This window comes from Balaenoptera acutorostrata, chromosome 2 (assembly GCF_949987535.1).
Source record: "Balaenoptera acutorostrata chromosome 2, mBalAcu1.1, whole genome shotgun sequence".
NCBI classification, from domain to species: domain Eukaryota; kingdom Metazoa; phylum Chordata; class Mammalia; order Artiodactyla; family Balaenopteridae; genus Balaenoptera; species Balaenoptera acutorostrata.
Window position 1 is genome coordinate 173,102,590 of NC_080065.1, and position 21,916 is coordinate 173,124,505.

The 21,916-nt window shown below is 60.7% G+C and overlaps 2 protein-coding genes across 5 annotated transcripts; one reads left to right on the plus strand and one right to left on the minus strand.

Moving 5' to 3' along the window:
• Positions 1–353: 353 nt before the first annotated feature.
• Positions 354–11,947, minus strand: TMEM59L (transmembrane protein 59 like). Of its 3 annotated transcripts, none has more exons than XM_057540626.1 (10): positions 11,687–11,940; positions 10,576–10,688; positions 5,085–5,351; positions 4,009–4,168; positions 3,814–3,923; positions 2,517–2,582; positions 1,843–1,945; positions 1,420–1,537; positions 1,200–1,317; positions 354–957 (listed from the first exon to the last, which is right to left on the minus strand). In XM_057540626.1, exons 3-10 carry the CDS (start codon positions 5,244–5,246, stop codon positions 829–831), a joined length of 966 nt encoding a protein of 321 aa, XP_057396609.1. In that variant the 5' UTR covers positions 5,247–5,351; positions 10,576–10,688; positions 11,687–11,940; the 3' UTR covers positions 354–828. The 3 variants fall into 3 exon arrangements, with proteins under 3 accessions (XP_057396609.1, XP_057396608.1, XP_057396610.1); XM_057540625.1 differs by having other exon boundaries at positions 2,517–2,669; positions 11,687–11,936; XM_057540627.1 differs by lacking the exon at positions 1,420–1,537 and having other exon boundaries at positions 1,200–1,348; positions 2,517–2,669; positions 11,687–11,947.
• CRLF1 (cytokine receptor like factor 1) lies at positions 11,282–21,752 on the plus strand. 2 transcript variants are annotated; one of them, XM_057540623.1, is made up of 9 exons: positions 11,282–11,536; positions 16,153–16,434; positions 16,771–16,900; positions 17,069–17,238; positions 18,249–18,406; positions 18,504–18,672; positions 20,586–20,773; positions 20,882–20,929; positions 21,426–21,752. In XM_057540623.1, the coding sequence occupies exons 1-9, from the start codon at positions 11,425–11,427 to the stop codon at positions 21,444–21,446; spliced, it is 1,278 nt and encodes a 425-aa protein (XP_057396606.1). In that variant the 5' UTR covers positions 11,282–11,424; the 3' UTR covers positions 21,447–21,752. The 2 variants fall into 2 exon arrangements, with proteins under 2 accessions (XP_057396606.1, XP_057396607.1); XM_057540624.1 differs by having other exon boundaries at positions 11,283–11,536; positions 20,887–20,929.
• The last annotated feature ends 164 nt before the right edge of the window (positions 21,753–21,916 follow it).

Below are 21,916 nucleotides of genomic sequence, written 5' to 3' on the forward strand. Positions count from 1 at the left end.
AAGCCAGGTGGCGACAAAACTAACAAATGTCCTCTTCAAGATGTGACCTTTCCATTTCACAGGAGCCACGTGGAGGCCCAGGAAGGGGCACTGACCCACCTGGGCCAGGCAGGTGGCACAAGCCGCTTATCCAGAGTCACCCCTAGTTAGGAATGTGATGTGCGCTGGGTAGCAGAGGGGCTGTCCTTCCAGGTGTCAGCTGGTTCTCACCACTCAAGCCACGGGGAGTTCCCGAAGTTCCCCTCCCCCATCTCAGAAAGGGCCTGGTGGGCAGGGGTCATGGCCACGCTCAGACCACTCCCCAGGAGGCAGGTGGAAAGACCAACAGAAGCAGGCTCAGTCCAAGATGGGTTTTATATACATGGTTTATTCCTCCCTACCCCCATGCTGCAACTCCCAGCATGGAGCTACCCACCACCTCCTCTCTTGGGGGGGCCTCCTCTCACGAGGCTACATCGCCGGTGGTGGGGTGGGGAGAAAGGGGGAAGCCCTAGAACAAAGCGGCTCCCGTGTGGCCTCAGCCCCCCAGAGAGGGGAGAAATGAGGAAGGCAGCACAGAACTGGGGTTGAAATACTCAAGAAGCTACACGATAGAAGACAAAAGTAACACGCTCTGGGGAAGGGGGGTGTGGAGGAACCAAGGTCAGATCCCGCCCCCCAGCAGGGGCATGGCAACCCCAGGATGGGGGGGAGGAGGGGAGGGGCAGGACTGGGGAGAGAAGAAGAATCTGGGGAGAGGAGGAGCCCAAGGACTGTCCCACCCTGACCCGGACCTCTAGGCAACGGGCAAGTGAGACCCAAGGAGCTCCTGAACTTGGCAATGGAGGCCTACAGCTTGGTCAGGTCCAGCTTCAGCTTGTAGGGCGGGGGGTTGTCTGCAAAGGCGTGCGACGGGGGAGGGTACAGGGGCCAGTCTGGCTCTACCATAAAGCCCTTGTGTTGCTCCAGAGACAGGGGCTGCAGGGGGAGGAAGAGGGAGCGAGGGCTATGAGTCCCCAACCTGGCAAGTCCTTCCCACCCCTGATCTGAAGTCGCCCCTACTAAGGGTGGGAGTTGTTTCCCCCATTTCATAAGGGAGTGAAGAAACTTGCCTAATGTCACGCAGCAAGTCAGGGGTCCCTGCCTCCATGGGAGAGGGGGCAGCCCTATCCAGACGAGGGAGCAGTTCTCCTCCCACCCTGCCTGTGGGCCCCGCCCACCTGGAACTTGAGGTGCTGGCCGGGTGCGGTCACCAGGGTGGAACAGCTCAGCCACAGCATCACCAGCACAGAAAGAAAGAGGCAGCAGGCCAGGATCCAGCGAGGAAGCCCGGAGCGCCTGCCCCACCCGGCAGGCACGCTCAGTGGCCCTAGTTGGGCCAGATAGTCACTCCCCTCTGGCCCCACCCCCCTCCGCCATCCCCAGGGTTCTGCCACCCACCGGGACATGCAACTGAGGAAGTCGTTGTCCTGCAGCTCATTGGACTCCACCTTGGCCTTACTGCTGGTCTTGACTCGAATCTTGGCCTTCCTTACCTTGTCCAAGGGGCCTACAGGGTCTGAGAGAATAGGTCACCTCTCAGCAGCCTCCAGGCCTTCGCCAAGAGGCGACAGCAGCCATGGAGAACAGAAAGGAGGCCAGGACCTGGGGCAACGGGGCATTGGGTCCTGGAATAAATCAGAACCCTGAAAGATGGACCACGGACCCCTGGGAGATGAACCATGGAACCCTGGGAGATGGACCAAGAAACCCCAGGAGTTGAGAGATGGAAATCCCAATCCTCAAGGGTTCATCTGTCAGGAGAACCCCCTGTGGCAGTGGAGCCACCTGTGGAAGGAACACTGGTCTAGGCTTGGACCTTACCAACATGCACCTCCAAGGCCTCAGGGTGGGATCCCCGCCAGGTCACTTCCACTCGCTGCAGACGGGCCCCCTCGTGCCCCAGGCTCTCTACCACAGGCTGGGTCTGGGCCAGGAATGATACAGCACAGAGAAGCCTTTTAGAAAGGCACCATCTTGGCCCTAGGAGGCACCTCTCTGTGCCCCCTGTAGGTTACATTGTCCCAAGCCCAGCTGGCACCTAGTTCCACTGGGGACAGAGAGGACACCCCCTATGGAGCTGTAGGCTGTGATACCAGGGATGTTGTTCCCTGCTAATGTGGGGCCCTGATTTGCCTTGCTCCTAAAGTAGGGATGTGATCCAGGGCATGCCAATAGAATCACAGGGATTGGCTGAGAGGTTATCACATGACTCAACCAGGGCCAATCAGCTTAGTTAAAACCTCAGAGAGGTTGTCATCTAGAGCCTCAGGCAGCCACCCTGCTGTGAGGAGGGACGTGCTTGCCTGAGAATGAAGCCACCAAAAAGGACAGCAGTGTCCAGCGGTGGAGTGAGACACTGAACCCCTGGATCCAGCTGTGCCTGAAGCTTGGTTCCTGTGGACTTTGCATCCCATGAGCCAAGAACCAACTCATCCCACCTTCTTACCCTGACCACCCAACCACTACTCTAGTGCGGCCCCTGCCAGAGCCCTCACCTGGAACACCACCACCTTCCCATTGTCAGTCTGCAGGTAGTATGTCCAGGTGGAGGAGACGAAGCCCTGCGCCGAGTTGACAAGGTCATTGCAGAGGGTGGAAAACAAGTCCAGGAGCGAGAGGGCCCCACTTGGAGCTTCCAGGACTTTTCTCTGCCAAGGGGAGGCCCAAGGCACAGAAATGTCACCAATGTAGGGCATTAACCAATGGGAGGGGAGCTGGGAGAATTCATTGTGATCAAAATTCACTAAGTGGTTTGAGGCAACAGGGCTTCATACAATGAACACAGACCTCAGCACTGCATTTGGCTGACTGTGTGCCCTTGGGAAAGTGGATTGCCCTCTCCGAGCCCTGAAATGGGGATGATTCTCTTCCCTCGTGGGGTTGCTATGAGATTTCAACCAGACAATGGTACAAGTGCCTAATATGTAGTAGCTGCTATTATTAAAAATGTCACCATCATTGTTCTTATTTTGACAGCATCAGGAGAGAACTCAGAATAGGAAGAAATGATAGTGCACTGTGCTTTTATGAACAGTGAAAGCCTGGAAAGGGTGGAGGAAAACGAGTGAAGAGAGAAAGGGCTTTCTGGGGAATCCCAGCCCATGGGTTTCTGGCTGTGATGAAGGATTTCCTGTGCCTCAGTTTCCCCTGATGCAGCGTTTTCTAGACTCTCTCACAGACTATGATAGGTGAGCAGTTACTATTTCTCCCTGGAGTGGGGAGAGGGGTACTACATGTGTGCTTGGGAGGCTGCTCCTCCCTGCACCTCCGTTCTGAGCCACCCCAGATGAGAGTGGCCACTTGTTCATCACAAGGAGAGTGCTTAGACCAGTAGCTGGTATGTAGGTGCTCAGTAGTCAGCTCTTGTGGCACTAAAGATGAGGGAGGTGAGGGGTGGTCACAAGCCCTAGTGGCACTGGCTTTAAATCCCACCTCTGCACAGCCCTGTGTGACCTTGGCCAGTTGCTCTGTGGGCATGAAATCAGGATGACACTGTCTCAGGTGCCTCCGGGTGGCCCAAGGAATTTAGGACAGGCTGAGGTCAGGCCTGGACCAGGACAAATGCTTGCTAAATAATGTAAATAGTGGCTGTTTTGGCGGCAGCGGGGGCGGGGAGGGGGAGTATTTCCCATGTCACAGAGATGACAAGTGAGTCTTGAGATGTGAAATGGCTTAATCAAGGACACCCAGTAGGCCCCGAATGGAATGGAGAGCCTCAGAGACGCTGGATATGAGTGCAGATTTGGGGGGTGGGGGTGGGGGGTGTGGGGCCACAGGTGGGAGGTCGCCCACCTTCTGCTCCAGCTCAGGCTCGGGCTCGGGCTCCGGCTCTGGATTCTGGCTCCAGCAGCCCTCGCTGCAGGCCTGCTGCTCCGTCTCCTTCACATAGGCCTCCACACAGGCTGCAAGAGGCAGGAGAGGGTGACTGGGGGGACAGCCCTTCCCAGGCCACCTCTCCCCACCCTGGCCCACCCATCCAGCCCTTACCTGCTTCACACTCAGCCTGTGTGGCATTGGGCTTGGAACTCCTGGCTACGAATCGGCAGATGGAGAAGAGGCGGCAGCCTCGCTCGCAAGCACTGATCAGGACAGCCCTATTATACGCATTCGCTTTCCGGGACTCAGTGGGGTCCTCCTCCAGCTCCTCCTGGAAGCGAAGACGTGGGGCTCAGGCCAGGGGAGGGGCAGGAGGAGGGCAGCGCTGGAAGCCCTCATGTGAGGAGGTAGAAGATTTGATCCCCCCCCACAGATCTTCTAAGGGGATTGGGATGAGGTTGGGGAGGAGGCTAAGCATATTCGCAGGGGCTCTTGGCTCTTTGGAGGAGAGAGGGAGAGGGGGCTTGAGAAAGAGAATAAACAATGGAGGTTGCTGGGTTTGGGTAATGGCTGGAAAACTGGGGAAGATGGAGGGAAATGGTCCCCCCCCCCCAAGGCTCCAGGGAGGAGGGATTCTCAGGCCTGAAGAAGGAGGGAGGGCTCAGAGGTTTTGTCACCCTTCAGGCCTGGGAAAATTGGGATCCGACTGCGGGGGGCATGAGGATAGGAGTGGGGGCTGGTAGCTCGGAGGGGGAGGGAGGAGGATGTGGAAGCTGCTAGGGTAGAGGGGGAGGAGAAGGGGACTGTCAGGCCTGAGGAAAGTGGGGGTTGGGCGCCCCAAGGGTCCTTGCGCAGCAGTGTGGAGCCAGAACCCTCCAGGTAGCGTCAAGGGCCCCAACCTCCTCCCTGCCTCAGGCTTGGAGAGACTCCCGCAACACCGAATTCATCGGAAGGACACGCATCCCTAAACCCTCCCCCATCAGAGGGACCCCACAGCCCCTCCCCTGCGGAAGGGACATCCCCATCCTCACCGGAGGGACCCCCGACCCCTGCGCTCACCATCATTGAAGGAACGCCAGCCCTTCTCCCACCAGAGGGACCCACCCCCATTGGAGAACCCCCTTCCCTGACCCCTTCCCCCTCCGAGGAACCCTTGCCTCCCGCTCCGAATGGGGGGAATCGCATCCTCAACCCATCCCCCATTGGAGAGATCTCTGGTCCTCCCGCTGGCGCCGCATGCGCTTCACCTGAGCGGGCTGCGGATTAGGGTAGCGGTCTCGGCACCGCAGCTGGCAGCTCTGCGTGTCCCCGAGCTGCAGGGCGAAGGGGTCGCGGGCAGGCGGTGCGGGGGTGGCGGGCGGAGGCTGCAGCAGCAGCAACAGGAGCGGCATCAGGGCGACCGAAGCCATGGCCAGGCCGGGCGCAAGGAGCGCGGGGGACGCCGGCTCCTGGCAGGCGCGGAGGATGCGGCGGCGGCGGGGACCGGGTAGCTGACGTCACCCGAGCGAGGCAGCCTGGGAAGGGGGGGTGGGGGATGCGGAGAACGGGCGGGGGAGCGGCGCTGCGGCACCGTCAGTGTGCGGGCAGGGCGAGGCAGGTGGATCGTGGCCCCTGCCGTCTGTCCCATCTCGGGGGTCCATGACACCTCCCTAGTATCCACGCACGAGGGATCTCAGCCATCGCTAGGTGCCAAAAGGAAACAAATAGGGTGGTAGGATGGGGGAGAGATCTATTCGCCAGGGAATCAAGGAAGGCCTGCCGGATAGGCAACGTTGGAGCTGGCCACGCGAGGAGGCCGAAGGAACAGCGAGGGCCCTGAGGAGGGGATGAGCTTGCTGGAAAAGGAAGTAGGAGGGCGGTGGTCGTGGCTGGAACCCAGCCAGAGAGTGGAGATGGAGGGTCGTGAGTGTCGCAGAGCTGTGTTAGAGAAGGCCTTCTGAAGGTCTGTGTCATCATCCACTTTGGTACCCAAGTCAGAGATCCGGTAACGTGTGCACAGTTTGCCTCCTTTAGGAAGCCCTCCCAGACCCTCCAGGGCTCCCCCAGCCTCTCCTCCCTCTGGCCCAGCCCTGATCTACAAACCTGGGGGATCTGGTCCCTGCTCCCCCAGACTAGGGGCCCCGCGGCCTGGGGCTGAGAGGGAGGGGGCACAGAGATGCTGATAGGGGTGATGGGGTGCTGCTAAAATTTCTAATTCTCGTGGGAAAACTTGGGACAAACAGGAACACTTCTGACTTCCATCGCACTCCAAGGTGACAAGAGTGTAGCCCCATGAATCTTGGGTTAGGAGGTCTCCCTAGCTTCCTCTCCGGCAGGCATGGGAGTGGGGGCTCCCCTCTAAGCCTGAGACCTTGCAAAAATGACACCCTCCCTCTTTCTGGCGTGCCCCGCGCAGGTGTCTGCCGCCTGCGCATCTTCCATCCACCCTCTGCTTCAGCAGACAGGGCGGCAGCCACTCGGGGTCGGCGGGTCAGAGGGCGCCGTAGGTTCCGGCCGAGGAGGAGGGGACTGGGGGGGGGGGTGATGGCTGGCACGCCCCCTCCCCCGGCCGGCCGCCGCGCTTTCATCTCCGCGCCTCGGCCAGCCCCCACATGGCTTAATCAGGCGCGGCTGTGCCTGGCGGACCCTGAACATCTGGATCCCCGCGCGGCCCCTCCCCCGCCCCGCCCCTCCCGGGCTAGGCTGCCGCGACCCTGCGGCTAGGGCCTCCAGCGTGCGGTTTGCGCGAGAGCCAGGGAACCCCGCATCTAACCTACCGCGCGCCAGGCCTGCGCCTTGGGAAACAGCCATTGGTTATGACCAATACTGTCCCCCGTTTCACAGGTGGGAAACCTAGTCCCCAGGACCCCTCCGCAGAGCCAGGATTCAAGCCCACACATGTCAATTCCAGAGCCCAGCGCGCTGAAGCCTTCCACAATTACTGTTCTTCATTCATTCCAAACAAAACACTTCCCAAGTATTTTCTTGTAACAACCTATAAGGAAGAACAGGCAGCGTTGTCCAATTTACAGCTGAGGAAATTGAGGATCAGGGTGGCAAAGGGGGTCGGCCCAGGTGACAAGCGAGAGAAGCCAAGAGAGGTGGGCAGACCCCTGCCAAGACTAGGAGGTGGGGAGTCAGGGGAATCGGGCTTAAGAGGCGCCTCTTAAACCACAACAGGAAGGAAGGATACCCGCGCCTTTTTAAAAGCGGAAGGGGAAACTGAGGCTGGAGGAGTTGGGACGCTGGCCTAGGTCGCTGGAGAGGAGTGAGAGGATTTGATTGCCTCCCACTCACCCCCTTTTCCGCTGCAAGAGGCCGCCTGGGGCGGGAGCGGAAGGAGGACTTGACCCCGGCCCCCCAGGTGAGCCCCCGCGCCCCTCCTGCCGTTCCCGAGGGAGCAGGTCCAGGTGAGGGGCAGGCGGGCCGGCGGGCGGCCGGGGTCGGGTTTCAGGAAATCCGCCGACATTCCTTCGGGGCTTAAGAGGGAAAGTTGACTCGGCGCCGCCCCTCGCCACCCCCACTTCCTACCCCCCGGGGCGGCAGGCGGGGTGGGGGGCGGGGGGGAGGGCGCTGCGGCCGGCCTGGGCGTGAATCAGAGGCCGGCCGGGCGTCCGGGAAGCGGCGGCCGAGGTCAGGGCGGGCATCGGACAAGCGCCCTTTATCCCTTGCCGCCCTCGCCACGACCCCGCTGACCCCCACCCCCAAGCCGGGTACAGCCTGGGGAGCGGGCACGGCTCCCTGGCGCCGGCGGCTTGCAGACAGTGGGTGGGGGGAGGGGAAGGGGCACAACTGTCACCCCCAACATAGCTGGCGCCTCCTGGAACCCAGACGTCCGAGGTTCTCCAGCGTGCGGAGAGGCAGGGAACCCAGGCCTCCGAGGCCCGGTAAACACTGGCCCTGACCTAGACACAGGCAGCTAGCTCTTCACTCCTGAGATCTCACCTCCAATGCCTATGGGGTCTGGATTTTTTAAGCATAGACTGCACAAAGCTTGGGACCCAGGCAACCCAGCTCCCCAGGATGAACCTCCAGGGTGGAAATGATAAAGCCCCGCCTTCTCCTGCACACGTGTCCTGAACCTAGGTTCTGCTGTCCCAAGCCCACCTCCAGGCGAGACCCTCACTGTCCCTGCTTCCTGGGCACACTGGCCTGGAACACAAGGCAGCTAATCCCATACTGAGGGGTCTCAACATGGGAGAGGCAGCTCTGTGCCCTCCTCAATCCCAATGCGACCCTGAAGGGGCTGTTACCACTGCCTCTCCCTGGGGCCCCCTCAGTGCCCTGGAATTATGCAGGGAGCTGGGCTGGAGGGTCTCCCCCAAGGTAATCCTTAGATGCAAAGACTGAGGAGCCCCTCCCCTATGTGGGGCCCTCCCTCCATCTGCCACCTCAGTACATTCCCAGCCACCTTCAAGGACTTGGGTCAATATTTGCCTGAAGTTCCATCAACGCTCGTTCCCCTTCCTGCACAAAGAGGTGGTGGGACTGATGAGGAAGGGGTTAAGCCACCTGGAGAACCAAGGGCAGGGAAGGGTGCACCTAGAGGCCAAATCACTTTCCTTAAAGTCAAAGGTTTGAGGTAAAGGTCACCCAGAGGGCAGAGGGCATGCTCCAAGGAGGGGCTGGGTGAACAACCCATACCCTTCTACAGGTAAGGACCAGAGAGGGGTGGCTACCAGGTTAGCTCACACTGCAAGTCCAGGGCCTGGCTGGGACCCCAGACAGCATGATTCACTGGGACTGAATTTTCTTGCTACTCTGAGGGACTGAGAATTCTCCATCCTTTCATTTTGCAAATGTTCACTGAGTTCTTCTCCTATGGCCCTCACTGGGCCCAGCATGGGGTCCTAATGGCTCTCAGTGTGCTCACAGTCTAAAGAAAATGTCTCAAGAGAAAGATGATGTTCGAAGAACTGTGTTACAAAGATAATTTAAAAAGAGGAAGGGGATGGAGGGTGCCTGGGAAGGTTGGGGGACCCCTCTGAGAATACTTGACCTGTGACATGATGGAAGAGAAGGTGCTAACTGGGGGAAGATTTGGGGGAACTGCCTCCCTGCAGGGGGAAAAGCAAATGTACAAAGACCCCGTGATAATAAACAAGCCTATGTGTTTGGGAGAAACGGGGCTGCAGCAGCTGGAGTGGAGTAAGGGAGAGGAAGAAGGAGGATGAGAAGAGAGGAGAAAAGGAGGGGGGAGAGGGTGGCAGGGCAAAAAAAACCTGCTTCGCTTCTTTTAAAAGCTCCTTCTGCCTGCTGTACAGACGAGGGCAAGAGGATTTACCCAGGAAGCCTAGGAGGAGGCTGGGCAGCATCCCAGACGGAGATGGTGGGGCCTGGAGCCGGATGGGGTGGAGGAAAGGGGTCCGAATCTCAGAATGGGGATGTGTTTTGGAATCAGCCAACAGGATTTGCTGATGGATTGGACGTAGGGGATGAGCAAAGGAGAGAGTTGTCACGCGCACCTCCAGGTCTCTGGCCCGAGCATCTGGGTGGATGGGGGAGCCTTTGCCCGAGACTGGGGAATGACTGGGGAGGAGCAGAGACTAGGGAGGAAAACAATCAAGATTTTGCTCCAGAAGCCTGAAGTCCTCCAGGAGGGAGTCAAACGTTGCAGGACAGAGGTTGTGGGGGAGGGGTGGCATAAATCCTGGAAACACAGTTCCATCCAAGAACTGCCACCTCCACTTAACTCTCTGGACCACCTGGCAGGTGGGACTATGGCCCCATTTTTCAGAGGTGACAAACTGATGCTCCAAAAGAATGTGCCCCCGATGCCAGACACTATGCTAAGTGTTTAGACCGTGGAGCCTTCTGCTACATTGCAACTTCCCACAGAAACCCTTAGGCTGGCTAGGAGTCACCCACTGTGCTGAGGAGGAAACTGAGGCAGAGAGGCCTGGTGTGCCCCAGTAAACGACAGTGCAGCATGCCAGGGCTTTACTCTCTCCTTCACAATCCCATCCAAAGTCCAGAATGGGGGACTAGAGGGGCGCACCCCGGACTCCATCCTTTAATCCTCTTTTCTGACAGTCTGAGGTCTGAGTTGGGGACCCAAGTAGCAGGAGTGGAGGGCAGCCGTGAGCAAATGAGATGGGAACTCCTGAGCCCTCCTCAGACACTTTTACCCCCTTGGCTGGTTAGGGACCAAGAGGGAGGGTCCAGGTCTCTAAGGGAACCTCTGGAAAGGGGAGTTAGAGCCCTTCCCCTCTGAGGGCACGCGGCTGGGGGCAGGGCTGCGACTCTAACAGCCGGGCTGAAGGCGGCCCCGGAACTCTCATTTCAGGCTCCCCCTACACCGGGGCCTTGGAGGTCTAGAGCCCTTTTATCGTGGGCGCCCAAATCGGGTGGGGACCAAGAGGAGGGGGGTGAGGCGCCCGGGCCGGGAGGGGTCCCGAAACCCAAGCAGTGGCCAAAAAACAATAACACGGAGAAGGATCCCTACGCAAAAAAAGGAAGACAAGCTATGCGTCGCTCGGGGCAGCCGGCGTTACCTGGAGTCGGCGGGAGGCGGCCGCCCGAGTGATTACTCACTGCGTGGCGCACCCCACCCGCGGGCCGCTGAGCGGATTTTTCCGTGGGGGGGTGTCAGCGAGTCGGGGGGAGCCTCCTTACCGCTCTCCTCCTGGGATTCTGTCCTGCCCCGCACACGGGACCCGCGCAAGCCCCCGTCCCCTTTCCCACGGGGGCCCATTTCTCCCCGCCTGCCCACGCGGGAACTCCCTACTGAGGCCCCCGGGTGCCCCCAAAGAACCTCACCTCGGTCCCGCTCGAGGGGGACAGCTGAGCCAGGGTAAGGTCCAGGGACGCTGTGCCTTGCAGCTTTTTCTCCGTCTTCCCTCCAGCAAAGCCTGGGGCCGAGGCTTCGCGCGCTGGAGGACCAGAAGAGGCGGGATGAAGTGGGAGGGGGAGCGCTGGGCCAAAACCGGTGGGACCCGCGCGCCGATGGCATGGGGCGGGAGGGAGGGCGACTTTTAGGCCCCTGGGGAGGAAGGGGGGCTGGAGATGGGAGCAGGCGGGGCTCAGGGACCGCTCAGTGGGGGGGCGGGGCTAGAGTTCGGGTGGGGGCCGAGACAGAGGATGGGGGGGAGGAGCGGGCGAGGGCTGGGGGCCTCAGGGGACGCCGAAGGGGCACATGGCTGAGAGCAGGATGCAGGGAAGTGGGCGAGGGTATGGAAACCCGACTGGGGGCTCCAGGTCCCAGATTGGGGGTAGGGAGCCTGGAGCTGGCGGGGTTGGAAAGGGAGGTCCCAGGTCGGTAAGGGTAGAGTTGGGGGTTTGGGGCCGCGGGAAAGGGCGCGTGCGGTGCGCAGCGGGGCGGAGGCCGGACGGGTGGGGCCCGCGGTGCCCGCGGGCTGGCGGGCGGCTGGGAGGCCGGTGCGGGGCCCGCCGCTCGCCCCCCCCCGGGGGCCGGGCCGGGGGCGGGGCCGGGCGGGGCCAGCGGCGCATTAGCGCCTTGTCAATTCGGTTGCTCAGACTTGCTCTGGCCTCCGCGCCCGCGCCCAGCGACGTGCGGGCTACTTGGCCCGCGCCCCGCCTGCGCCCCGAGTCCCTCGCCGCCGCCGCTGCAGCCGCCGCCCGCCGCGCGCCCCAGGCAGCGCCGGCCCCATGCCCGCCGGCCGCCCGGGCCCCGCCGCCCAATCCGCGCGGCGGCCGCCGCCCCTGCTGCCCCTACTGCTGCTCTGCGTCCTCGGGGCGCCGCAAGCGGGATCAGGAGCCGGTGAGTAGCCGGCGCCGTGCTCCCCTTTTCCCGCCTGGGCCGAGAGCGTGCGCCCCGGGGGCAGCCGCGGGGGGAGGGGGCGCGGGCGCCACCTGGACGGCCCGGGAACAAAGGAAGGCGCCCCCGGCGCGGCCCTCGGGGCGTCCTCACCTGTGGGGCGCACAGCGCCGAAGTCCCCTGGCCCAAGGGTCCGGCTTCCGCTGCCCAGGCCTTTTTACCTGGGCTGTCCTGTGGAGGACGCCCGACTCGGCCCCGGGGGGTCGAGGGGCCGCGGCCTGGGACACTCTGCACTCCAGGACGCGGTGGGCGCACGCGACAGCGTCTGCTGGCTTCGGAGACGCGGAGACCGCGGGTCACCGCTCTTGGGCGGGGGCGCACGCGGTAGGCGCGCTGGGTGCCGGCCCTGAGCGGGGCCCCCCCGGGTGGAGGGATGAGCCCCGTGAGGAAGGCGGGGCGGGAGGGGGCCGCTCTGGCCTCCTGGCTCGCGGCCCAGGGTCCCCGGGGACGCGCCTCTCCGCGGGCCGGCGCCGCCGCCCTCCCCCGGCGGGACCCCGCGCGCGGGGGTCCGCGGAGTCCTCGCCACTGGCGGCGCTCAGAACTGTTCCTGGCCACGCTGCGCCGGGCTAGGAGACTCTAGAGAGAGAAATCTTTGTGAGATAGTGGGTGAGAGTGAGAGGGAGCGGGACCCAGCGAGTCCGGGCACCGCAGGCCCAGCCGTTGGGGGGGAGCAGCCACCGGGAGCCCACAGCCCCCGCAGGCCGAGACCCCCACCCTGCTGGGAGCGCCTGGCCTCCGGCACTCTCCGGTCCCCCACCCAATGCACACCCCCGCCAGGACACGGTCTCCACATCCAGACCCGCTCTGGGACACACCCAGAGACACACAAAGACTCACACTGGCTTGTGGCCCGTCACCCTCGCCCTCAGATGTGCGCACACTGCATCCCAGATGCACATTCGCACACCATCGGGGCGCACACACACATTCCATCCCTGACACACACACATTCATGGTCACACTCTTTCCGAGGGAGAGGCAACACAGGGCACACACGCAGGCACAACCTGCCCTGGATGTTCGGATGTTCGCAGTCACTCCACGCACCCCATCCAGGCACACAAGTCGACCCGGGTGGGCAAACACTGCACCCCAGGTGGACCTACACTGCACAGAGCTGTTTGCAGGCTCCCTGCGGTGCTCTTCCAGAAAGAGCAGGGTCCGGTGTCCTGGAGGCTCTTGCTGAAAGCCTAACATGCCCAAGGCTCCTGGGCAGGTGAGGGGCTGCCCCAGGCCCTCCTGGGGTTCCTGACAGCTCTGCCAGGCAGTGGGCAGCACCTGTGAATGCCACCTTTAGTGGCAGGCTTTGTTTCCCAGCCAGCAGAGCAGCAGGCAAAGGTGGTGGTAGTGGAAGGATTGTTGTGCGTGTGTTTTTTCCTTTAAGGGGGAAGAAATTAAAGATTCTCACACCTCAGCAATATGTTTCTACTTACGGTGTGGTGTGCCTTAGCACCTGACCAACAGGCGGGTGGGTCGTAAAGTGTCTGCAGGTACCAGCAGGACAGGAGATGGGGACCCCCATGGGGACCCCGGGTGGAGACCACCATCCTGCCTTGCTTGCAGAGAATCTCACACTTTTCCCTTTTAAAACACATGGTGTTCCTTTTTAATAACGGCAGTGGCTCCAGATTAGGAAGGGGGAGAGAAAAAACTTTTAAAGGCCCCAGCTCTGCGGGAAAGGCGGGGAGGCAGGGAGCAGGGGAGGGGGGCTGTCCAAAAGCCTAGCCCAGGGATCTGCTTAAGGGAGGCTTCTAGGAAGCCCCCCAAACCAGGCCAAGGGCCCTCCCAACCTCGGTGGGCTGTCCCCAGCTGCTTTGCCTGGGCTGGAATGTGTGCATCCTGGTCCCAAATGCCTTGGCCCATTGTTTGGGGAGGCCTGGAGGGAGTGCACCAGCCAGCCGGGACCCCAGAGCTGGGAGGGGCCCTAATCCCAACAGTTCCTAGGCACTGCAGTGTGCTTGGCCCTCTGGACATGGTGAGCTCATCGCATTCATCTCCCCAGCAGGTAGAACGTATTTTCCTCCCATTTTACGGAGGAGGAAACTGAGAACAGGGGAGGGGAAGCCAATTGCCCAGGTGCCCCAGCCGAGATGGGCACCCACATCCCAGGAGGAGAAGGCCTCCCTGTGACCTTTCCTGTTGGAGCTTGAGGTGGGGGACTGGCCTGTCCAGGCCCGCCTGGCCTTGCCCTCTTGCCCTGTCCCCCGCCCAGCCCTGGGAGGGCAGCTGCAGCTGCTGGCAGGCAGGCCACACCAGCCCAGGCCAGGCGGGTGTGGCAGAGGGGCAGTGCCACAGCCAGCCAGGACCCCCCTGAGAGCCCCTTTCCTGGCCTGGCCGTGGGGGTGAGTGGGAGACAGGAGGGCCGTGACCCACCCCTGGAGATTTGAGAATGGGCCTGGGGTCCGGGCAGGCCTGGCCGTGCCTCCCACCCTGCTGGGGGGGCCCAGGCAGGAAGCGGTGGGTGGGCCGGGGCAGAGACGCTGGCACGCCCGAGTTCATGCTGAAGGAATTCCGAATTAGCGGGCGGCTGGCTGCCTGGGACCTCCGGGGCGGCCCCCTGGCCCCCCGCCCCCCAGCCGCCCCCGCCTCCTCGGCTCTGGCCGGCTCAGCCGGCTCCTTCGCACGGACGCTGAGACCTCCGGCGAGCCCTGGGCCAAGCCCCAAACGCAACTGCGATCCCAGGCTCCAGCAAGACATGGCCCTCAAGCCAAGTTTGCCCCGGAAAATCGTCAGGGCTGGCCCCGGGAACTGTGTCCACCCCACCTCGCCCATTTGGGGCAGTGAGAGCCAGCACAGGGCAGCCGCTGGCATTTAGGGGCCTCCCAGGGGAACCAGGATCACCCTGTCCTTGGCTGCCAGGGAAGCTGGGCTGCCCCTGCCTCTCTGCCCCGCTGCAGTCCCTTCTTACAGCTGCCCAGCGATCCTTTTAAAATATACATTCCTCCCTTGCTCAGAATCCTGGAATAACTCCTCCCTGCAGGTCTGGCCCCCTGCTAACCTCCCAGACCTCATTTCCTACCACCCCTGCCCCCCAGTATCTTTGCACTTGCTGCTCGCCCTGCCTGGGCACTCTCTTCTGTATATTTTCATGGCTACTTCTTTCATTTTATTCACATCTCAGCTCAAATGCCACCTCCCCAGACAGGCCTCTTGGGCCATTTAGCTGCCACCACTGATTCGTGGTTTATTTTTTCCCTTACTTGTTCTCCTAGACATTTATTTGTGCTTTTTCCTACTGCTCCCTTGGATTCAAGGCCCAAAAGGGCATGAATTTTGGGTATCTTGGTCACCATTGTGCCCTCAGGTCCTGGCACACTGTAGGTGCTCCTTGAATGAATGAATGAACAAATGAGTGAATGAGTCCTCACTACCGCTTTTGGTGGAGGGAGAGGCCCCTTCCCAAAGTCTCAGAGAAGTAAAAGAACTGGGTTAACCTCCTGAGTGAGCTGGGGGCATTCGAACCCAGCTCAGCCTGGCTTAAAGATCCCACAGAGTTGTCCTTAAGACAATATTTTCACTCTTCTCAAACAATCTCATGTGGCTGATACCATGATGCCCACTTCCCAGGTGGGGAGACTGAGACTCAGAGGGGCATCAGGGGCTTGAACTGTGCATCCCCTCCCCCTCTTCTGTGCCTTGGTTTCCCCTTGGATAAAAACAGGTCTCCCTTAAGTTCTAATCTTTGGACTAGAAGGCTTCTCCAGTGGAAGGCAGGAGGAAAGGCATCAACCACGGCATCCCAGAGGCTCCTGTGCCCAGCACCCAATTCACACACAACCCAGTTTAGGAAGTCACTTCCCATCTGATATTCCCAATGGCCCTGAGGACCGTGAGTTTTCTTGTTCCCATTTTGCAGATTAGGAAAACTGAATCGAGGGAAAGCATGATGACGGCAAGTCCCTTTGGATGAGGTGGGGAGCCTAGAGCTTGCCACAGTCACTTTCAATTCCAGTGGCAATGCAGAGACTGACAAATATAGGTTTAAATAGTGTGCCCTTCTATTTGGTGACCTTAGGCAAAGGACTCGATCTCTCAGAGCCTTGTTTTTTTTCATCCATAAAATGAGCAGGATTCTAGTAGGGGTCAGGGCACCCCTTTTTAGAAGTGCCTTCCTCCCCACAGAGACATATGTGTGCGGTTCTGGGGGTAGAAGAGAAAGAACACACAATCTGTTATTTCTAATTGTCAAAAATAAAATGAAATGGAAAAAAAAAAAAGCAGAGTGTAGTGGTTGTCAGAAGTATGTGCAAAGCAAGAGGTACTTGGATCTGAGTGAGGTTTGTAACCACTCAGAAAGCCCTGAGCAAGTCAGTGAGGAAGTGGTTTGGAAGGACGTGAGTTGTGGAATCAGACAGTCCTGGGGCTGAATCTTGGCTTTGCCACCAACCTTGGGTTTGTCACTTGACCTAATAGAGCCTCAGTTTCCTTCTCTGTAAAATGGGGACAATCATATAAAGCTCCTTTGCAGGACTACTGTGAGTCTTGGAGGACCTAGGATGGTGGGGGATGCTCAGGGCAGCTCCATCCCAGGCCTGACAGGTGCTCCTCTCTGACCCCAGACACGGCTGTGATCAGTCCCCAGGACCCCACGCTCCTCATCGGATCCTCCCTGCAGGCCACGTGCTCAGTGCACGGGGACCCACCAGGGGCCACCGCCGAGGGCCTCTACTGGACCCTCAACGGGCACCGCCTGCCCCCTGAGCTGTCCCGAATGCTCAACGCCTCCACTCTAGCCCTTGCCCTGGCCAACCTCAACGGATCCAGGCAGCAGTCGGGGGACAACCTCGTGTGCCACGCCCGTGACGGCAGCATCCTAGCCGGCTCCTGCCTCTATGTTGGCCGTAAGTGGGCCCCCAGGACACCTAGGGGTAGCTCTTGGGGGCAACATCTCCCTCTGGAGAGGGGCATGAATCATGGGTCCTCTGGTCTGGGGCTGAACAATGGGTATACTGGCATAAGTTGAGAGGTACAGGCCGCTAGGGTGGGAATGAGAGCCTGGAGACCACCACCCCCCCAAAACCATCCTCAAGAGAGCCATGCAGGTGGTCCTGCCAACATCTGCTCTGTCCATCCTCCTTCCACTCCAAGGTGGGGGCCCCAGCGGGCAGCCAGCAACTCCCCCTTCCCCCTGTCCACGGCCGGTCCAGACCCTCAGCCCCTGCACCCCCCTTCCCCAGTGCCCCCAGAGAAACCCTTCAACATCAGCTGCTGGTCCAAGAACATGAAGGACCTGACATGCCGCTGGACGCCGGGGGCCCACGGGGAAACCTTCCTCCACACCAACTACTCCCTCAAGTACAAGCTGAGGTTGGTGGTGGCCCTCGGGTGACATGTGTTCCAGCCTGGCTGTGTGGCCTTGGCCAAGCCTTCCCTCTCGGAGCTCTGGTGTCCTCTCTGCACTTCGGGGCTGCTGGGGGGGAGGTTTGGGGGCCCAAAGGGACCCTCACATGTCCTCCTCCCCTCCTGCCCCTGCAGGTGGTATGGGCAGGACAACACATGTGAGGAATACCACACGGTGGGACCTCACTCTTGCCACATCCCCAAGGACCTGGCTCTCTTCACACCCTATGAGATCTGGGTGGAGGCCACCAACCGGCTGGGCTCGGCCCGCTCTGATGTGCTGACACTGGACATCCTGGATGTGGGTGAGCCCTGCCCCCCGCAAGGCCAGCCTGGCCCACCTGGGATCCACCCCCTCCCCCTCGGCCCCCACCAGCCCAGCCACGCTGCAGCTCAGCTGAGGTCTGCGCTGCTGGTTGGGATGGGGAGGAGCTAGGCATCCACCCATCCGTCCCCAGCCCCCTGAAGCAGCCAGGATACCCCTACTCTGTGGAGAACACCTGGCCTGGCTGCCTCCCCCTCGGCAGCCCAGGTGTGCTGAGGGGGGGCCCCCGGGGAGCTGGGAGGGGGCGCCCAGGTCTGGAGGCGCCCCAGGAAGCAGCAGCCTGTAGCTGGGGGGGCGTGCAGGCGGGAGGCAGGAAATGGATGATCTGCGAGCAGAATTGGGCCTAATCTAATTAGGGTGTTTCTCAGCCCCAAGCAGGCCTGTGCCTTAACCCTTTCGGCCCCTCACCAAGGCCTCAGGGGAAGAGGCCAGCCCTCCCTGCTGCCCAAAGGGCTCCCAGAAGGTTCCTCAGAAGTGTTGCAGTGACTCCCTCCTCCTGCTTCCCACTTTGCTTTCTTAAGTCCTGAAGCTGCAGTGGGCATGTGCTAAGCCTCAGTTGTCCCTTTGCACCAAGCAAAGCCGTCACATTGAGGACCTTTGAGAAGTTGGAAGGAGCAGGAGGTGGGCAGTGGGGGGGTCGGGGGAGCTTCCCAGGAGTCTGGCAGCCTGAGGGCTCCCTGGTCTCCTGGGCATAATAATAATAATATCATCATCCAGGCAGTGTCTGCTTTTTACATAGTTCCCTGAAGATAGGATTATGTTTCTCCTGTCACAGATAATAATGGTGATAACAGCTAACATTAATTGAGTGCTTCTAGGTGCTGAGTGTTTCCTGAATATTATCTAATGTAATCCACCCGTCCTGAAGGGGGGAGAGGGGAGAACGGAGGCAGGTGCCATCTAAGCCACGTTCCCTGGTATTTGGACCCAGACAGGGGCCAGCCAGGTCCAAAGAGAGCCCAGTGACTAAGCCCCGCCCCGCCCCCCTAGTGACCACCGACCCCCCGCCAGAAGTGCACGTGAGCCGCGTAGGGGGCCTGGAGGACCAGCTGAGCGTGCGCTGGGTTTCCCCGCCTGCCCTCAAGGACTTCCTCTTCCAAGCCAAGTACCAGATCCGCTACCGAGTGGAGGACAGCGTGGATTGGAAGGTGCCCGCACCCAGCCCCCAGTTCCGCTCCTCCCTCCTCCTCTCCCCCCTCCCCTCCCCAAGCTGCCCCCGCCTCTGACCCTGCCCTTGCCGCCCAGGTGGTGGACGATGTGAGCAACCAGACCTCCTGCCGCCTGGCGGGCCTTAAGCCAGGCACCGTCTACTTCGTGCAAGTGCGCTGCAACCCCTTTGGCATCTATGGCTCCAAGAAGGCAGGGATCTGGAGCGAATGGAGCCACCCCACGGCTGCCTCCACCCCCCGAAGTGGTGAGCACCCCAGCAGGGCTGGGTGGTCCTGGGACCAGCCCCAAACCAGTCTGGGCCTCTGTTTCCTTGTTTCCTTCAAGAGAGCAGAGGTCTCAAACTTTTGGCCCCGGGGGCCAATTGTGGCCCTTGGATCTATTTTCTTGGCCTGTCATTTGGAAAAAAAAAAAAAGTTTGACCTACTGGCAGACTTTTAAAAACAATAAGTTTTAACACAAATATCCTAGATTCCCTAGGAAAATTGTCTAGAAAATGTAATAGGACACAGCCAGAGTTACTCCACAGCCCCCATCAGCAGAGGCTGCCCCTTAAGTCAGGGCCCTTACTCTTTTCAGTTGTGCCATCCCCACCTAGCCTGTTTCACCCACATGTACCCCTTCCCCAGCCCCTAAGGGCAAGTGAGTTTGAGACCCCTGCTTCTAAGACGATGGGCTGCCAACTCTCCCTATGACCGGCTTTGATTTCCCCTTCTGTTAAAGGTAGCGGGATGGGATGATCAGGGGCCTGGGTCTGATTCCCTCTGCGGTCGGGGGTTTATCTAAGCCCGTGGACCTCCCTTCTCTCCTTTGTGAAATGGTATGAAATCTTATTTGGTACGTCTGGCCTCAGCTTCCCTATCTGGAAAGTGGGGATGATAATCATGCCTGCCTCAGGCTATTGTGAGGGTTAGATGAGAGATAACCCATGGAAAGTGCTCTCATGGTGGGTGCCACACAAGGATTTGCAAGTAATAGTTACTGAGACTCCCATCCCCTGCTCCCCCAGTGGTTTCACCTAAGGGAGGGCCCCTTTTCTGAGATGAGGACACCAAGGCCCCAAGGTCACACAGGGATCTGAACTCAGTTCCCTTGAAGTCCAGGCTCATGCTCCTGGGATGATGGGGAAACCAAGGCCCAGAGAGGATCCCAGAGTCAGGGAGTGGCAGAGCAGGGCTCCAGCCAGTCCCCCAGCCCCCATCCCAGGCCCCTCCAGGTTCGGCGGTGGGCGGGAACTAGCACAGCTGGGAGGGGCCTGAGCCTTGGCCCCTGCTCGTGCCCAGCACCTGTGATTCTTGCACGGGAGCCAGCAGGCGGCTGTGTCCGCTGGGGAGGCTGGGGAGGCCAGGGGAGGCCGGCAGGGGCGGTGGGGGCCGGGGCTGTGCCAGGGCCTGTCAGCGGGTCCCCGGCGTTATTTATGACGTGAGGCCGATGTCCTTATCCGCCGGCCTGCTCACGGCTGACTGCGGCCAGCGACTGGACCGACAGGCCGGCCTCCCACCTGGCCCTCCTGGCCCACTCCCCAACCAACGGGCTGTACTCTCAGGCCTGTCCTGGGGGCTTGCCCCTCCCCCTCAGAGCCACCTCGAATTCTCTGTCTCCCTTCATCTCTCTGTCACTCACTCTCTATCCCTGTTTCTATCTTTCTGCCTTTCTTGGTTTCTGCGTCCCTACACCCCCAGTGTCTCTGTCCCTCCCTGCTCTGGCTCTCCATCTCTCGACCCTCTGCATTTCCTTGGCTGTCCCTCATTGCTTTCGCTCTCCCTCTATCTGTCTCTCCTTGCCTCCATCGCTCAGTCTCTGTCTCTCTCTCTCCAGCTCTTTCTCATCAGCGTCTCTCTCTTCCTTCCTCTGCCCCCTGCTCTGTCTGCTTCTCATCCCTTTGGCCCTGGCCTCTCTCCTCCCCCCGTCCCCTTCCACTCACACCTGGCTCAGGCCACAGGAATCGGGTTCCTAGAGGGGATGTGGAGGAGGAGCCCCTTCCTTCCCCTGCCCCCTATCTCCTTGGGGGCGCAGCTGGGCTGCAGTGCTGGGCTGGGCCGTGGGGAGGACCGGGTCCCGTAGAAACAGGGAGGGAGGTGCCCTAAGGGAACATCCCTCTCCTGCCCGCGCGCGCCCTCTGCCGGGCGCGCCCTGACGCTGCCTCTCCGCCCCCATTAGAGCGCCCGGGCCCGGGCGGCGGGGCGTGCGAGCCGCGGGGCGGCGAGCCGAGCTCGGGGCCGGTGCGGCGCGAGCTCAAGCAGTTTCTGGGCTGGCTCAAGAAGCACGCCTACTGCTCGAACCTCAGCTTCCGCCTCTATGACCAGTGGCGAGCCTGGATGCAGAAGTCACATAAGACCCGCAACCAGGTAGGAAGGAGGGACCCCCGGGCGAGGGGTGGAGGGGTGGGGCCAGGGGGGTAAACGGGCTGGGGAGGTAGGTCCTCAGCTCTCAGACACTGCCTCCTTCCTTCCAAGCACAGGACGAGGGGATCCTGTCCTCGGGCAGACGGGGCGCGGCGAGAGGTAAGGGGGGCCCAGGTGGGTGGGCAGGCAGGGAGACAAGGGCCCCTCCTGGTGGCCGTAGGCCACGGGCCCTCCACCCTCAGCCCTAGTTACTGAGGTGCAATCCCTTCCTCCATCTCTTATCAACATTTACGTAACACCTACTGTGTGCCTGCCCCTGTAGCCCTTAGTCTAGTAAGAGCATCCAGACCCCTTTAAAATGTCCAGAGGGGAATGTCGTCCTCAGGGATGAATGCACATAGCCGCCCGGTAGCATTATATGAGCGCCTACTGCATACCGGCCCTGTGCCAAGCGCATTACCTGCAGGACACCCCATGGGATAGATAGATATTACTTTTCAGATGGGAAAACCGGTGCCTAGAAAGGGGCAATAGCCTACCCAAGGTCACCCAGCTGAAAGTGGGACCAGAACCTGAACTGGGGCCTCCTCATTTGCTCTGTGGTCCTGGCCCCTCCCAGGCTCCTTGCTAAGCCTGGCTTCCCCTCTGCCTGCAGGTCCTGCCAGATAAGCTCTAGAGGCTGGAGCTGCCCTCCCTGCTGCATGGAGACCCAGGGGCCACCCCCAGACTGGGGGCCACCTCTGTACCCTCACCTCAGGGTGCCCCAGCCCTCTCGGCAGCAGCTGGGGCGAGCACTCTGAGCTCCGAGGGCCACAACAGCTCTGGCCTCCACGTGAGGTGCACCCCAGTGGGAGGAGTGTGTGTGAAGGGGGCTGAGCTTCCCAAAACGCCTGCCAGGGCTGGGGGTGAAGAAGGGTCATTACTCCCCCTACCCAGGACCACTCCAAAGAGTCTTTTTAAATAAACAAACTACTTAGGTGCCCTGATTGTGAAGGTGAGTTTGGGGCTAGAGTGGTCTAGGGTGGGGGCTGACGAGGAATCCTGATGACCCTTTGGGATGGGAATCTTGACCTCCCAGAATTTCTGACTCTCTCCATGATCTGAAATATCTGGTTCCAAACTCCGTGGAGAGTGTGATTCAAAACA